General features: G+C 37.0%; 1 protein-coding gene across 1 annotated transcript in view; it reads right to left on the minus strand.

The window, feature by feature from the left end:
• Window positions 1-19028, minus strand: part of DNAH6 (dynein axonemal heavy chain 6) — a 228589-nt gene that overhangs the window by 194289 nt on the left and 15272 nt on the right. The window contains exons 2-4 of the mRNA XM_027623437.2: window positions 18507-18739; window positions 8922-9095; window positions 4994-5253 (exon numbers count right to left, since the gene is read on the minus strand). Of these exons, the coding sequence (XP_027479238.2) occupies window positions 4994-5253; window positions 8922-9095; window positions 18507-18731 (659 nt within the window). The 5' untranslated portion in view covers window positions 18732-18739. The remainder of the gene's footprint in view (window positions 1-4993; window positions 5254-8921; window positions 9096-18506; window positions 18740-19028) is intronic.

Genomic DNA, 19028 nt, shown 5'->3' on the forward strand with positions numbered 1-19028 from the left:
CCTTCTGTCTCTGACAAATAAATAAATAAAATCTTAAAAAAAAAAAAATTCCAAAGGCACTTTCCACAGAAATAGAACAAACAATACAAATAAAATTTGTAAGAAACTGCAAGAGAATCCAGGTAGCCCCAGCAATCTGAGACAGAACAAAGCTGGAGATATCATGCTCCCTGATTTCAAATGATATTACAAAGCTAAACTAATCAAACCTGTATAGTATTGGCATTAAAGCAGACACACAGACCAAGAGAACAGAATAAGGAGTCCAGAGATAAACCCCTGTATATATGGTCAATTATTTTATGACAAAGGAGCCAAGAATATATAATGGGGAAAGAACAGTGTGTTCAATAAATGGTACTGGGAAAACTGGACAGCCACATGCAAAAGGATGAAACTGGACCACCATCTAACACCATACACAAAACTAAATCAAAATGGATTAAAGACTTGAACACAAAACCTGAAACCATAAAACTGCTAGAAGAAAACATAGGTGGTAAACTCCTTGAGATTGGCTTTGGTGATGATTTCTTAGATTTGACACCAAAAGCACAGACAACAAAAGCTAAAATAAACAAGCAGGACTACATCAAATTAAAGAGCTTCTCCACAGGGAAAGAAATCATCAAAATGAAATCTACTGAAAGGGAAAAGATATTTGCAAATCATATATCTGATAAAGGATTAATATCCAAAATATATAAGGAACTCATATAACTCAATAACAAAAAACTAAACAATCCAATTAGAAAATGGGCAGAGGATCTGTATAGATATTTTTCCAAAGAAGACATACAGATAGACAATAGGCACATGAAAATATGGTCAACACCACTAATCACCAGGGAAATGCAAACCAAACCATAATGAGATATCATTTGACCTGTCACAATGGCTCTTACCAAAAAGACAAGAAATAATAGGTATTGGCAAGGATGTGGAGAAAAGGGAACCCTCTTACACTGTTGGTAGGAATGTAAATTGGTACAAGTACTAAGGAAAACAGTATGAAGTTCCCTCAAAAAAATAAAAAAATAGAGCTACCACATGACCTAGCAATTCCACTATTTGGGTATCTATCTGAAGAAAACAAAAACACTAATTCAAAAAGATATATGTGCCCCTATGTTAACTGCAGCATTACTTAATAATAGCCAAGATATGAAAGCAACCCCGAGTGTCCATTAAAGAAGATAAAGATGTGATATATATATATATACATATATGTGTGTGTATATATATATGTGTGTGTGTGTATATATATATATATATATATGTGATATATATATATCTCACACAGTCAATGAAATCTTGCTACTTGGCAACAACATGGATGGACCATGAGGGCAAGTAACTTAAACATTTTGTAACTCATTTGTAAAACAGAGATAATAATTGTATCTATCTTATAGTGTTTTGTGAGGATTAAATGATTTAATATATATAAATACTTTGCCTAGAACATAGTAAACACCAATAAATCATTTTTTATGATATGTAAAATACGGGGATTCACTTTGGTGTGCACTCATATAACTCTCTAGCCAACAGTGTTCCCCCATACCTCATGGCTACCCTTCAATTCCAGTCACTCTTGTTCAAGGTCTAAGTCCTAACAAAACAGGATTGTTTTGTCTTGATCAATTCCATTCTCTGTTCTCTGTGCTCTTCATGATCTCCCTAGTTCCTGACCCTTTACCTAGTTTCCTTTTTACTCACACCAGAGTTGACCAGAGTCCCCACTATGCCCACTTGCTGGGCAAGATAACCGGCAGCATATAGCTGTGTACTCACTCAGGTTGATATTCCAACATATTTAGACATCTCCTTAAAGCTTATTCCTGACAAAATTGTTATGCCTAACACATAGCACTGAGTTGATATTTTAGAATAGAGTTGATAAAAAGAACTATTTTCTCACCTAAAGGAATTGTGTTAAACATTGTAGAACTGCACATCTGATGTATTTTGCTACACTTGAAAAATATGCAAAGGCATTATATTTTTTCACATTACTTTTAAAAGGAGTTTGGTTTAACATGTTTTCATCTCGTTGACCCAATATTTCCTATTTTTAACTTCCAATTTAGCTGATTCAAAGTTTGTGCCACCCAAACGATTGTCTTTTCATAAGGTTTCTGGTATTTGGAGTTCAGGCCAGGGAGGAAAAATTAACATCAACTTTAACACATAAAAAAATAAAATAGGATTCCAACTCTGCCTTCTTAAGTGAGACTTGCGTATTCCCATCAAGCATCACGACTATCAGTCCAAAGTAGTATAAAACATCAACTCAGTTCCCTGAGTAGAGTGCTCATTAGTCTAGAAATACCATTAATTTCTTGAATTGGACAAAAGCAGTTTCCATATTCATCTTTCATACTTTGTCTTGTGCTAGTAAAAAGATGAAAATCATTTTACATTTGGCAAAATTTGACTCCTCTCATAATGGGGAATGAATTATCACAAATGGCACTTCTTGATATCTGGGTTATTAGGTGATTTTTTTAAATAAGAGAAAGCTATGAAAACATTTCATATATTAATCAAGAAGTATTAAAAATCAGCAAATAGACCATTTTTGCTGATCAGTCACCATTTAAGATCTATAATCTCTTCTCCAAAAACTTATAAAGAACTACTAAGGCAGTGGTGGGGATGACAATTCTAACATTTTTTTTTTTTACAACAAAGGGCTCTATAGTCTATTGTATGTTAATTCTCCATCTTAAAAAAAAAAACAAAAAACGTCACTCAACCCCAATTCTTTCATCTACCACCTCACTTCTCTTCTATTTTTGGCATCCCACAATTAGTAGGTCCAAACCCAAACTCTTTTTTTCCCAACAAATCTGTTCCATCCAATCTTTTGTGTCTCAGATAATAGCAACTCTTCTTGCTCAGCCAGCGGATCATTAAAGTCATCCTAGATTCCTCTCTGGTTGTCCACCTTACATATAGGCCATAAAAACATCCTGTTGGCTTGACCCTCAAATTACTTCCCACTTCTCATCACCTCCACCTGGTTCATCTCTCACTTCAATAATTATAGCCTTCAAATTGGTCTTACTGTTTCAACCCTTGCTTCTCAAAAGTCGTATCTCTACACAGCAATCAGAGCAGTCCTTTTCAAAATGTAACTCAGATCATAACACTTCTCTGCTTGAAGTCTGTCCCTGGTTCTCCACTTTTCTCAGAGTAAAAGCTAATGTTCATACAATGGCTGGCAAGCCCCTTCATTATCTGTTCCCTAGCTCTCATTCACTCTACTGTGGTCACACGAGCCTTCCCTTTTCTTCTTGACTATGCCAGGTAGGCTCCTGCCTTGGGATATATGTATTCACTTTCCTGCTCTCTGGAATGCTCTTTCTCCCACCAGCACATCATTCACTCCTTCTCTTTCCAGTCCTTATTCAAATGGCAGCTTGTCAATGAGGTCTACCCTGACATCCAGTTAATTCACAACTTCTAGCCCCAGAACTCCCAATCTTCTTTGCTTACTCTTTTTTCTCTAATACTTATCACCATCTAGCTTCTCTGTAATTTACTCAGATACTGTTTATTATTGTCTCCTCCTGCTAAAATGTAAGCTCCATGAGGGCAACAATTTTGATCTGGATGGTTCAATAATGTATCTCTAGTACCTAGAACAGTTCATGCTACAGAGTGGGTAATCAGTACATTTTGCAGAAGGATTGGACTCTTATAAGCATCTCTGTTCTTTCTTCAAATTATTTCTCACTCTAATTAAGCTCTTTCAGATTTATAATAAATCTACCATTTAAAAATTTGATTAAAATGTTATTCTTCTCTCCCTCTTTTTGCCAGTAGGAGAGCTGTCCTCAGTGTTACCTGACTCAGTCAAAACTACAGTGCTGCATAAGGGACAGTAAAAGCATTCTTAAGGAGTTCTTTTTTCTTTCCATGCAGCAGAGAATGGGAATTTGGTGGTAAAGCTAAACCCCTATCACCTTCCCAGGAAAGACTGTCTCAACAGCTGTTGTCCACCCAACTAAACAACAATGGGGGAAAACCAGTATCATCTGTAAATTCTACTGCCTATTGTGCTGAATTTTAAAGCAATTCATAGGGGCACCTGGGTGGCGCAGTCGGTTAAGCATCTGCCCTGGGCTCAGGTCATGATCCCAGCGTCCTAGGATGGGGCTCTGTGTCACTCCCTGCTCAGCGGGGAGCCTGCTTCTCCCTCTCCTCCCCACTCATGCTCTCTGTCGCTATCTCTCTCAAATAAAATCTTTAAAAAAAAAGCAATTTACAGACTCACATTTGTATGATTCTTCTAACTCTTTCAGAAACAAATGTGTTTAGTAATAATAAAGAGTATATGTGAGTGTGTGTTATTAATCTATATAAATACCTTAAGCTATCAATCTCCTTTTATTTCTAGATTGCATTTTTAATCTTTAAATTTTTATTGTTATGTTAATCACTATATATTAGATCATTAGTTTTTGATGTAGTGTTCCATGATTCATTGTTTGTGCATAACACCCAGTGCTCCATGCAGAACGTGCCCTCTTGGATACCCATCACCAGGCTAACCCATCCCCCCACCTCCCGATATCAAGCTCCTTTTATTTCTAAAAAAAAATCTTATCTCTACTAAGGAAAGTTGAAATGGTATGTAAAGCAAATCATGTACCTACTTTTTATACATTGCCATCTTTTTTTTTCTCAGGAATCACAAAATATCAAAATTATCTTTGGAATACTGATTAAAAATAGATGGCATTATATAATATAAACATAGAAGAAGCATAACAGTGCACTACTCTGTAATATAATGTCTACAAGTAAAGGAAAGCTAAATGGAAAAAATAAATAACATTGTTGTAAGATTCATTTGTCATCAGATGATAACCAAAATTGTATTTGACATTTATCATTAATGCCCAGTCAATTATGGATAACATTCACAATCTTAACTGAAACTTTTACTGTTGAATACACTGTTTTATAAAAGAGAACTCACTTGAGATTATATGTATCATATTCAGTGGAAGACCTTGGCACTGCAGGGATCATATAAAGAAATCCAAGATGTTCATTTTCACGTATTATTTTAATGATTTGCAAGGGATTATGAATGTTGGCTTTAATGACTTCTTCCCGGTCATGGAAAGTGTACTTAGGGTATGCTGAGGAGCTAGTCCCATAGAGACCTCTTCTTCCAATACCGGTACGCGACAGTTTAGGAGAGGGAGCGAACATCTCGGTAGAGGGCCGCTGGATCTAAACAAAGTCAATTTTTAAAAATATGAGTTTTTGCAAAAAACAAAGTATAAAAAAATGACAAAGTATTAACCTCAAGCACTAGTTACCATACTGCTTGAGATGTTTAGGTTCAAAGGTAAACATTTTTGAACAGAAAAATTCAAATTATTATAAGGCAGGGATATATTCCTTCCCAGTCTTCCTTATCCGGGGTCCATCCCCTTTCCCAAACCCCCCAGCATCTCCCATTGTCACCCTCTCTCCTTTAACTCTGTGTTTATTACATCAAAATACTACCAGCTCTACGGGGTTCTCAGGAGCCCAGCATTCTTCCTGCTCAGTTGCTTTGCATCTATCTTGACTGTGGCCTCTCCCCTCAACCCCCTCACCTAGTTCTGAGGACCTTAATGCTTTTCAGTGAGTGACATCTTAAACAGCTGTTATCAGAGCTCATAATAAACTTCTTTTTAGTGAAGGTAAGGGGTGGTTACATTGAGTATCGGGGATCATTATATAATAATAGCCTTGGAGAAGCATTCATGCTACAAACTCATGATTGCCTTGTTCTGTAGACCAGTGCTTCTCACATTTAAACGTGCATGTGAATTACCTAGGTGTCCTCTTAAAATGCAGATTCTGTCTGTCAGTCTGGGGTGGAGCCTGAGATCCCGCATTTCTAACCTGCTCGCAGGAGCTGCTGATGCTGTGGACCACCACTGGAGCACCAAAGCTAAGTCCCTGCCATGTTCACACACTTGAACTTTGCTCTAATCCCCCAGTTCCACTGTCTGTGCTCTCAGTGCCATTCACACTCCTTTGTTTCTCCCCAGCAAACTCCGGGGCAGCATCATACACATTTCCTCCTCCTGAGGAGGTTGATAATGATGTTTCAGGAAATTTGACACTAACTCCCAACAGTCATCACCTGGTCTCACCAGCAGAAGGGCAACTGGCATTAAGACAAAAGAATCACTATTGCAGACCTGCTTTGTTGAATAACTGATGTAAATATATGAATGATATCTTTATTGGCTGTTAGCATAACTAACAGAGGCTGCCATTTCTTTCTTTTTCTTTCTTTCTTTCTTTCTTTCTTTCTTTCTTTCTTTCTTTCTTTCTTTCTTTCTTTCTTTCTTTCTTTCTTTCTTTCTTTTTCTTTCTCTCTCTCTCTCTCTCTTTCTTTCTTTCTTTCATTTCTTTGACAAAGAGAATAAGAGAGCACAAGTAGGGGGAGTGGCAGAGGGAGACGGAGAAGCAGGCTCCCCGTTGAGGACTTGATCCTGAGGGGCTTGATCCAAGGACACCAGATCATGACCTGAGCCGAAGGCAGACACTTAACCAACTGAGCCACCCAGGCGCCCCGGGGGTTGCCATTTCTATGAGAGACTGATTACCACAAGCTCTGTGGAACAACGTCCCCAGGAAGTTTGTATTCACAGATCCCATCATTCTCCATCTCTCATTAAATAGACCCTGGTGAATAGGAGTTTCAGACAAAAATCCTAGAAAGTTTAGAGCCAAAGAAAATACATCTTTGAACTCAAAAGATACAACGTGCTTTTTTCACTCAATGGCCAGGGACAGCAGCAACAAAACTGTTTTCTTATGTAAAAGAAGAGGCCAAGCCAGATACCCCTAAGCCATAGAAAATACACATTGTCTTGTCTCAATGTTTCAACAAGGGCTGTAGTCAACTTTAATATTTTTATGGGATTAGAGTATTAATATTTTAACAGAAAATGCATGTATTTTCTTTATTATATCCTTCAAAAAGTTTTACTGCCTTCTAAGTACAAGATTTCTTCAACAATAGGCCTATATATTTTCATCTGAATACTTATTTCCAGTTATGTAACTCAGTGCAAAGATGTAATTCAATTTAAGCAGTCACATAAGTTCAGATTTTGTGGGGTGGGTGGTGGGGGTGGTGGAAAGAGAATGAAGGAAGTATGTATGTACGGATTTAAAGATTTTATTTATTTGAGAGAGAGAGAGAGCGTGTGCGCTCGAGCAGTTGCACGAGTGCGGGGTGGGGCAGAGGGAGAGGGAGAAGCAGGCTCCCCGCTGAGCAGGGAGCCTGATGCGGGGCTCGATCCCAGGACCCCGAGGTCACGACCTGAGCCGAAGGCAGAGCTTAACCGACTGAGCCACCCGGGTGCCCCAGGAAGCATTTATTAATAAAGTATAGAACACCTGTAGTGTTCTCTATGATGGATGTCCAGTCCAATTTTTTAAGTCAATCTTCCTTAATTACCAGAAGCAATGCCTCCAACTGCCTTCTTTTATCTCCCAAGGAATCCTCACTGGTACATTTCCATTCTAAACTCATTCTGAGAAATCAATATCCCCCTAAAATGACCCTCTTCTTAGAATAAACACCCTCCTCCTTTTATATGGAACATCCCTTTTCTTCTACATTTCCCTTTAACCCCTAACTCTTACTGAATTCTTCACTTAGTTATAGCTACAACCAGGCATAACACACAATTTAACATTCCCTTTTAGCCCCCTCCCTTCATCCCAGATGTGCACAATTTCATTCCTCTCCTTTAAATTCAAGATCATGATGCCCACTTTATACCAAATAAACTAATTTATGGGCAATCAGAACTTTCTTGGCCCTACTTAAGATAGTTTGTTCTCCTTTCCTATTTCACAGAAACGAAATTAACTGAGGCTTTATAATTTCATACAATTGAGCATGTAATATTCTTTGAGGGTGATCTCACCCACATCCACAGTGAGCCTCTTTCCAGCCAGCTTCTCAAACCCACCACTCTCCCACCTGATCTGCCTTATTAACTGTCCATTCATTCCTCCCAGCCTAGTGCCAGTCCCTACAGTGGCATTTCCTCCACTGACCCTTCCCCTCACCACCAGGTGCAAGCATTCCCTTCTGTTCAGTTCGCCACAGTTTTGTACCTTAAATGACCAACGGAGAGCTCTGATTGCACCCCACTGAGTTTGAGGCTCACTTGTCCATCTACCCACCATTAGATTCTGCCGTCTTCAAAGATGGAGCCTGTCTTCATCTCTTCCTCTCTAGTACCCTAGCCCAAAGCCTGAAAGACACTAGCATTGAAATCTTTAACAGGTCTCAAAGGATCCTCTCAGTAGAAAGCTCAGAAAATTCTCAGCTCTACTGTCATTTTTATTGTGAGTTGTGTCCACATTTTCTCCCACTTCTATTTCTCTGTTTAATTATCTACAGGTATTTATAGAAAGTCGTGCTCTGGGGATTTCTCCCCAGAGCTACTGTTCACTTACTCCTTTCAAGGCAACTTCCCACTCTACAGCTCACCAATTACAGAAGTTGTTTTTCTAGCTGGTTTAGTTTCTATTTTATTGCCCTTCACCAAGGTCTTCAAAGACTGTCATTCTGGGTAATAATGATGAAAATTTCATAAAAGGTAAAATAAAATTCAAAACACTATTAAGTCTTCTTTTAATATGCAAGAGAAGATCAGAGGGCACTGAATAGATGCTGTAAGTTTTCCTTTATGCTTTTCCTCTACTGCCTAAAATTTCCTGGAATGAGAACTGAGAAGACGGTATTCCCCAAATACATTGTGTAACCTGATAGAGAAAAATTTTGCAACTATTCTCATGAGTTAAAAGCATGTTAGCAGTGCTACAGGAAACTAAAATTAAAGTGAAAGGCTCAATTAAGTATTTTAACAGTATACCTGTTTTTTCTTCACCACATGAACTTGCTGTTCAGGAAACTGAATAGATACTTTGGCAGAACTTCTTTCCTCTCTTCTTGGAGGTTTTATGATTCCAGAAGTGACTAACTGAAGTCGGTTCTGCTCATATATGTATTCTGGCCTCTTATGATCTTGGTAGACTTTTAGCACTGGCTTTGGGGAATAAAAAAACATATTAATCTTTTTAATATTAACATGAATTTGTCTTATTCTTCACTTTGGACTCTATTCCTGTTGGAAATTGATCTCCCTGGACTAATTTCCTATTGAAGTCACAATCAGTGTGGTAGTTATCATCATGGATTGGCCATGGTCCATCACTAGACTAAGACTTTTCTATTTGGTTTCTATTAATTCTGTCCCTTAATTACCAGTGCGTACTTCTAGGAGTAAGGTTCTGACAGAAAAGGCTCAGAAGCATGAAATCACATATCCAGTAATTGTGCATTACAAACCCCTACCACTCATTACACAGTTATTGTGGGAAGGACTGTACAATCCTTGCACTCTACCCAAAGCCATTAATCAATTCCCATAGCCATAACTGATCGAAGAGCCAGAAGAAATTGTGGCAAAAATAAATAAATAAATAAATAATAGGAGAAACTGTGGCATTATATTAGGCTGATCAAATTTCAGATTAAGGCAATAAAATCCAGCATTCAACATGATACACTAATGCAAGGAATTCACGATAATGGCTTTAAGTTTCTAAGCATTATGATTTTAGCATGATAGCTAATCTCTTACAACTGGAGTGAGAAAAAAAAGCTTGAGAATAAGCATAGGAATCAGCTGTTAAGCTTTCAAGTGTGTGTAAATTACATTTGGTTTTGGCTAAAAATCCCTCTTGAGCCACTCACTGAAGAAAGGAAAAACACACAGATGGGGGCGGGAGGATCTCAGGTATATGACAGTGTGGAAAAGGAACACAGACCAGAATCACGGGGTACGAAGGGGGAGGAAAGCTTCTGCACAGCAAGAGAAACCAACAGCAAAATGAGAAGGCAATCCACCAAGTGGCAGAAAGTATTTGCAAATCATACAGTGATAGGGGATTAAGACCCAAAATATATAGAGAACACATACAACTCAATAGCAAAAACAAAATAATCCAATTTAAAAATGGTCAGAGGATCTGTATAGACATTTTTTCCAAAGAAGACATACAGATGGCCAGCAAGTATATGAAAAAGATGCTCAACATCACTGATCATCAGAGAAATGCAAATCCAAACCATGAGATACCACTTCACACCTGTTAGAATGGCAAGTATCAAAAAGGCAAGAAACAGGGCGCCTGGGTGGCTCAGATGGTTAAGCGTCTGCCTTCGGCTCAGGTCATGATCCCAGGGTCCTGGGATTGAGTCTCGCATTGGGCTCCCTGCTCCTTGGGAGCCTGCTTCTCCCTCTGCTTGTCTCTCTCTCTCCCTCTGTCTCTCATGAATAAATAAATAAAATCTTAAAAAAAAAAAGCAAGAAACAAGTGTTTGTGAGAATGTGGAGAAAGGGGAACCCCCATCAATATTTGATATCACAATTTATATCTTTTTATCTTGTGTATTCACAACAAAGTAGTGCAGCTATATTTTTACTACTTTTGTCTTTTAACCTTTAACTAGTTTTGGGCGCCTGGGTGGCTCAGTTGGTTAAGCGACTGCCTTCGGCTCAGGTCATGATCCTGGAGTCCCGGGATCGAGTCCCGCATCGGGCTCCCTGCTCAGCAGGGAGTCTGCCTGTCCCTCTGACCCCCTTCCCTCTCATGCTCTCTCTCTACCATTCTCTCTCTCTCTCTCAATAAATAAATAAAAATCTTTAATAAATAAATAAATAAATAAAATCTTTAAAAAAAAAAGTCCGTTACAATTTACTTTTAAATAACAAAGCAACAAGCAAATATGTATATATAGAAAGAGAAAGAAAGGAAATATGGCAAAACATTAACAATTTTTAAATCTAGGTAGATAGTATATAAGTATTCATTTTACTTTTATATCAACTTTTCTGTATATTTGAAACTCTTTATAGTAAAACGTTGGGAGAAATTGATTTTTTCAAATAAACTGGCAAAAATACAAAAAATTAGATAGATTCACATAAACCATAATAGTGATCATCTCCAAGCAAGGAGAAAGGGCATTGAGACTAAAATGGGGTACAAAAGGTATTTGAAATTTATTTGTAACATTCCTTTAAAAATAGATATTGAATCAAACCAAGCAAAATTCAACATTATTAACTTGGGATACACATACTTGTTTACTATACTTCTTTTTGTATCTTTTTGTATATTTGAAAATTTTCATAATAATAAAATAGAAACAGAGAAACACTTCTTAATATAACCTATTTAGCAAAATCAGCAGCAAACCTCAATCACCCTAAATAGTAAAAACCTAAAGCCATTATGAAAATCAAGAACAAGATCGCTATTTTCACTACCAACTTCATTTTTCAATTCTCAAATGGAAGCATCTAGAACAGGGGTCAGTAAACTTTTTCTGTAAAAGATCAGACAGTATATATGTTAGGTTTTGTGGGCCAGATGGTCTCTGTCAGAACTTCTCTACCATTGCAGCACCAAAGCAGCCTTAGACGATACGAAAATAAATGGATATCACTGTGATCCAATAAAACATTATTTACAAAAACAGGTTATAGGACTGGATTTGACCCATGGGCCATAGTGACTCCTAATCTAAAAAATAAAGTAACTGGTGTAAACACTAGGAAAGAAAGACAAAATTTTCTATCAATGATATTTATTATATACATTAAAAATAAAAGCCTAACTACTGAAGTAATTATAAGGATTTAAAAGAATATTGCTGAGGTTTCTGGTTACAAAGTAAACAGACAAAATCCATTTGCTTTTCTCTGTATTAAAAATAAACAGAAACTGGATCACAATAAAAATCTAAGGTTGAAATATTTAAGAATTTAACAAGAAACATAGGACCTTATTATAGCAAACTATAAAATCTCACAGAGAATGAAAAACAAAACATGCAAAAGTATAAGGAAATGCCAAATGCTAATTGTGGGAAAAATCACACGCTCATCTCCATATATGTCAAAAAGGCATTTGATAAAATTAAACTATTTTTGATAAAAATCTATTTGATTTTGTTAAAGCTTGTTTGTTTGTTTATGTAATCTCTGCACCCAAGGCAGAGCTTGAACTTAACGACCCTGAGATCAAGAGTCCCAAGCTCTTCTGACTGAGCCAGCTAAGTGCCCCTATTTATGATTTTTTTAATAAAAATCTATTTTTGATAAAAACATTAATCAAGAAAGGATAGATACTTCCTTAAAAATCTCAATGGCTAATATCATGCTTAAAGGGGGAACACTTAGAAATATTCCTACTGGGTGCCTGGGTGGCTCAGATGGTTGAGCATCTGCCTTCAGCTCAGGTCATGATCCCGGAGTCCTGGGATTGAGTCCTGCATCGGGCTCCCTGCTCCTTGGGAGCCTGCTTCTCCCTCTGCCTCTCTCTCTCTCTCTCTCCTTCTGTCTCTCATGAATAAATAAATAAATAATCTTAAAAAAAAAAACAAAGAGTTACATAAAAAGGAATATAAAATATTAAAAAAAAATATTCCTACTAATCTCAGGAGAAAGACAAAAAATGTCTACTGTCCTCACTGTCATTTCTAATATTCTACAGGTATTAGCCAATGCAATAGTCCAAAGACACAGTATGAATATAAAAATCGGAAAGAAGGTTGCAAAAGTGTCATTATTATCAGATGATTTTATTGTTTGCCTGAAACACCTGAGAGAATAAACAGAAAACCTAGCACAAAATTAGCATCCAGAAATAAAACCTGTTCATAAACTTAATAAGAAATAAGTAAAAGTCATATGAAGAAGACTTTAAAACACTCATGATGGTCATGGAAGAAAAAGCAAACAAATAAAATTCTATTTTGTTCTTGACTTGGAAAATTTATTATAATAAAAGTCAATTTTAAGTTAATCTATAAATTTAATATGATCCTGACAGGATGCCTTGGAGATTAGACAATCTGACCCTAAATGTAATACATAAAAATTATTAAAAAGAATAGACTCAAAATTTTGGGGGGAAAAAAGAGTGATCAATGAAGGCCAGCCCTGCCAGATATTAAAATGTTATAAAACTACAATAATTAAAACTGTGTATTCTGGACACATGAATAGGAAAACAGATCAATGAATCAGAATAGAAAGTCCAGTAATGGATCCCAAAATCCAAAAGGGGACTGAGCCCACAATAAAGGTGATAATTTTAGGAAAATAATATTATTCAATAAATGATAATGAAATAACTGGGTAGCTGTTAGGAAAAAAGTTGGATCCTCTCATTCATTACAATGGGAAAAACTGAATAGATCAAAGATTTAAATGTAAAATAACAAAAATAATAAAAATAATCTTAATTTTTAAAGAAATGTATCCATGACATCACTAGATAATTTTATCTCTACAATCTTGCTAAATGTAGGGCCTAAGTATTCCGTAAAACTCAGAAGACATAAATTACTCAATTACATAAAAATTAGGAATTAAAACAAAACTTGAAACTTTTATCATGCTTATCACAGATAAGGGACTTATTTCCTAACGTATGAAGAGCTCATGCAAATCAATAAGAAATCTATCAACTACCCAATTAGAAAATAAGACATGAAATTCATACATTTCACAGATAGAAAAACAATAACTCCTAAACATATGAAAAGATGTTCAACTTTATTCAAAAAAGAAATTTAAATTAAAACTACTCTGAGATAGCATTTTTCTTCTATTACTGAAGCAACATCTACTAACCAAAATTACAAATGAACTTATGTTTTGAGTTGGCAACCCCATCTCTAGGAAGTCTGCCTACAGATAGCAGCTCACATGTATAAGACATGTCCAAGATTATTCACTGTAACACTGTTGTCATAAAAATACTATTTTAAAAACCTAAGCTATAAATTTGGGGCTTGCTAAATAAATTATGGCACATTCATCTTTGATAGGAAATTATGAGCTATAATGAAAATTGATATAAAAAAACTTCTTGAACTGATATAAAATGATCTCCAAGCTATGTATTAAATGAAGAAAGCAAAGGGCAGAAAAGTTTGTTTAGTATGCTAGTTTTAGGCTTATAAAATGTAATACATCTCTGAAGGCATACACAGCACTCTTATCATTGGATTGGTTGCCTCTAGAGAAGGAAGCTGGATGGATGAGGGACAGTGGGAGAAAATAGACTTTAACTGTGCAACTTCTGTACATTTTAAAATGAATTACTTAACTAAGAAGGAAAAATGCCAAAGTTTATATGGAAGGATAACTATCTAAAACAGAGAATATATAAAAAATAAGAATAGTGAGGAAGCAGTTGTCTTCTACTTATCAAAACAAAGCTACAAAGCCACGGTCACCAAAACAATGTGGTTAGATCAGTGGAGAAAAGAATCAAGAATCTGTAACTAGGTCTCACCATATATGAGAATTTTATACATAATAAAGGTGGTGTTTTAATTTAGTGGGGAAAAACATGGTGCTAGCAAAACATTTTGAAGAAAATGTAGTCCCTTTCCTCACATCAGATTTAAAAGTTCACATGAACGAAAGCTTTAAATGTAAAGTACAAAAATAAAGAAGAGTAAAATGGAAGAAAATGTGGGGAAATGCTGTCAACAGAATGAGTATAAAATGGTGGTCAATGGAGAGAAAACAAAAGTCCAATACAAAGAGAACGCTGCAATTCTGATAAGAACAGGATCCATTACCACTAATAACATGGGAGATGATTAGCAGCAGCCCGTGTGAGGGTGCAGTTTCAGCCTTCCCAATCAGGCAATAAAAGGCTGGAAGATATTACAGGAAAACCTAGGAAAGGGTGAAAGTGAAATTTAATTTAGGCAACACATAGGCACTGGTTTGAGAAACTGTTCCCCAAGTAAAATGTGTCTGAATCAAATAAAATTACATAGATATATTTTTTTCTCTTCAACCCAACAATACCAATCATGGAACTCTATCCCACAAGAGTATGAGCACCAGTTAGGATGGAAAATACACGATTTTGCTGCACCACTGTAAATATTTATAAAACAAATGTGCCAAAAGAGAATGATTTAATAAATTATGGGATATTTGTGCAATGTGATACTTTATTGGGATAGGCAACCATTAAAAAGAATGTTACACAAATATCATCTGAAGGACCTCTGGGTGGCTCAGTCAGTTAGGCCTCTGACTCTTGATTTCCGCTCAGGTCATGATCTCAGGGTCATGAGATTGAGCCTGGTGTCAGGTTCCAGGCTGGGTGTGGTGGGCTGGGTGTGGAGCCTGCTTGGGATTCTCTCTCTCCCTGTCTCTCTCCTGCCTACCCCCCCCAAGACACACACTCGCACTCTCTCTCTCTAAAAAAAGAAAGAAATATCATCTGACCTTGAGGAAGTCCTACAATGTATATTTAGATGTAAAAAGCAACATGTAGAGTACTATATTTATATTTATAATATGTTTTAAGGCAAATGTCCAGAAGTCTAAATATGTATTTTGTGTGTGTTTATCCATTTGTATAAAACTGAGTGTGGAGAAAGGCAAGAAGGGATATACACTAGACTGTTGATGACCTTAGACACCATAGACAAGGGGCTCGGAGATGGGAGAATGGGAAGGAAAAAATGTGAAAGAAAAAGAACAGAAGAGGGAAAGGGGATAGGAGGGAGGAAGGGAGAGAAAGAAGGAATGAGGGGGGAAGGGGTAGGAAGAGGAGAAGAGGCAAGTGAAGGGGAGGGAAAGAGAGAAGGGGTAGCAATCATAAAAAGAACATACCATAGTATTAACACTATATAAACAAATCAAACTACAGATACCCATACACATGAAATCAGTCACTTGAATACAAAGCTACTTTCTCTCAGCATGATGGAAATTCAGGTAGTTTTCACTTTATTCCTTACTATTTTTAATACTGTATGAATTACCATATTCATGGATTAGTTATATTGCTCTAGTCATCTTTTCGTACCTAACAACAGCCCCAAACCTAATGACTTAAAAAACACCTCCATTTATTTTGCTCAAAAATCTACAATTTAGGCAGAACTCAGTGGGGACAGCTTGCCTTTGCTCCATCAAGGCATCAGCTGAGACAGCTCAAAGGCTGGGGACTGGAATCAGCTGATGGCTTGTCCATTCACATGTGTGGCAGGTGATGTGGGCTATAGTCTGGGACTTGTTCAGATGACATTTCCTTAAGGAGACCTTTGTAGTCACACAACCTAATATAGTCTGCCATTTGTTTCCAACACATTCCCTGTATTATTTTCTTAACACCTATCATTACATGACATTGTTCACTCTATTTATTTAGGGTTACTAGAATGTCAACCGGAATCTTGTCTGCTTTGTTTGCTGCTATATTCCCAGAGCATGGCCCAAAGCCTGGTGCATAGCGGGTACATAATAAACATTCAATATACACAATTAATTGCACTGAAGACAAACAGAACAAATTAATCATAAAGGGGTTACACTTTTGCCAAGTGAAGGTAATATGTTACAGAGAAATAAATGTAAAAGGTTTCATACTAAGTCCATGGGAGAAAATTGATAGGTAGGCCCTGATGCCCCACACATGTAGTAGAGGCACACGGAATGAACTCCCTAGAAGAGACAGCAGAGGTCAGTGCCATAAAGCAACCTAAAAATAAAAACAACAAATCAGAACTATGGATGCTTAAGATTGTTTTCCTTCAAAATGAATGAGTACTGAAGTTTGAGAAACAATGGAATAAGGGTTAATACTCATAATATATATATATATTTAAAACTCATAAACTGATGGGGAAAAGGTTAACAATCTGATTTTTTTTTTTAAGATTTTATTTATTTATTTGACAGAGAGACACAGCAAGAGAGGGAACACAGGCAGGAGGAGTGGGAGAGGAAGAAGCAGGCTTCCCGCGGAGCAGGGAGCCTGATGCGGGGCTCGATCCCAGGACTCTGGGCTCATGACCTGAGTCGAAAGCAGACGCTTAACAACTGAGCCACCCAGGTGCCCCAACAATCTGACTTTTTTAAGTTTTTAAGCAATCTCTATAACCAATGCAGGCCTGAACTCCCAACCCCGAGATCAAGAGTGGCATGCTCCACCCACCAAGCCAGCCAGGTGCCCCAACAATCTAATGTTAAAGTGGGCAAAATTTATGAACAGAATCCACAAAACAGTAATATGCCAATGAATGAATGAAAATACACTTCACTAATAAGATGCAAATTACAACAATGTGATGCCATTTTAACCTGTCAGTCTAGCAAAAATAAAAGAACTGAGGGTCAGGTTTGGCGAAGATGTGGGCAAATGGGCCCTCTTCTACACTGTAGGTAGAAACTGGTTAAACCTCAACAGCAATTGAGCAATATTTTTCAAAATTAGGAGTGTATACAGAAGTCTATGACCTATAAAATGACACTTCCAGGAATCCATCTTTATATGTACAAAAGCAAGGCCATCCCATGCAGCATTATCTGTAATCACAAAATAAAAACATAACAAAATAGCAAATAAGCTGAACTCCCATCAATAGGACACCAGTTAATAGGTTACCCATGCAACAAAATACGGTGCTGCTGTTAGAAAAGATAGCTCATTAAGCAGGGATTGGAAAAACTTCTGTATATTTATTTCATTTTGAAAATCAGTATGTATTCCATATCTTATTTTAAAATTATATATGTTTATACACACACACACACACTTGAATAAACATATAAACAGCCTAAAGGGCAACTGCTAACAGCAGTAAGTAATGTCCCAGGGTGGGAGTGATAACCTTCACTTTTTACTTTATGCATGTTCACTGCTCCTTTCCATGAATTTAGAATTATCCAAGGGCACAAATGGATTCTTAAAATTAAGTGTTTTCAGACATGCACAAAAATTTTTAGGATACTAGGCATTTACTTTAAAAGTAATAAATTGAGGGCGCCTGGGTGGCTCAGTTGGTTAAGCGACGGCCTTCGGCTCAGGTCATGGTCCTGGAGTCCCGGGATCGAGTCCCACATTGGGCTCCCCGCTCGGCGGAGAGTCTGCTTCTCCCTCTGACCCTCTTCCCTCTCATGCTCTCTGTCTCTCATTCTCTCTCTCTCAAATAAATAAATAAAATATTTAAAAAAAATAAAAAATAAAAGTAATAAATTGAAATAACTATATGTAACATATATATTATTCTTCTTGAAGGTACAAGTATTAAATGGTACCCTAATATCTCAAAGAGCCTTACAACTTATATAATTAAGTATATATATTATACATAATCCTAAAGAGGATTTATCTGCTAGAAAACTTTGTTCACAACTGTATCCCCCCACCTTGAACAGTGCCTAAAACTCAGTATTTTTTTTAAAATAAATGTTCACAGTGTTTACAGCTTCACAAACAAGTCTTAACTTTTAGGCTTTCATTCCTTCTTTGTTAATTAAGAGTCTGGAAATGACCATCCCCCATAGGAATTTTTCAAGCTCCTGTCTAGCCAAAATTGGCTAAATGCTGGATTTTGAACTTACCAGAGGCTCTAGTTTTATAGGCTGCTGTCGTTTTCTTGTTCTCTCTTGAGCTTTTGTAGTGTGCCTAAACGTCAGGAATTGTGTGTCAGATTCATTTTCGGTGGGTACTACAAAACTCAGTCTTCCCTTTGCTGTTATACTGTTCAGTCTTGCAAGGGCAGGGTTTTCCACCTGCTCTTCAATATTTTTCAGTTTGACATCCTTCTCTGAGGTGTGAAAAGCCATTCTCACTCCTGGAAAGAGGAGGGTCAGAAAAAGAAAAATGAGAAGTAGAGCGAAAGAACTGGGGAAGTGGGACCAGTGTAAGGGACTTAAGAACTAGGGAGTGCTGAATTTCCTCAGCCCGAAGGAAACCCCACAAAGTTACTCATTTCTTCCAAACTAAGGACTTGAATCAGAGAAGTGAAAATGCCTAGCCTTCAAGTAGCTGGGGTGGCATCCAGGAATTTGCATTTCTAACAAGTTCTTAGATGCTGCAGATGCCACTGATTTGGGGACCATACTGGTCTAGATTTGGAAGGA

The sequence above is a fragment of the Zalophus californianus genome, chromosome 8 (genome assembly GCF_009762305.2).
Source record: "Zalophus californianus isolate mZalCal1 chromosome 8, mZalCal1.pri.v2, whole genome shotgun sequence".
NCBI classification, from domain to species: Eukaryota; Metazoa; Chordata; class Mammalia; order Carnivora; family Otariidae; genus Zalophus; species Zalophus californianus.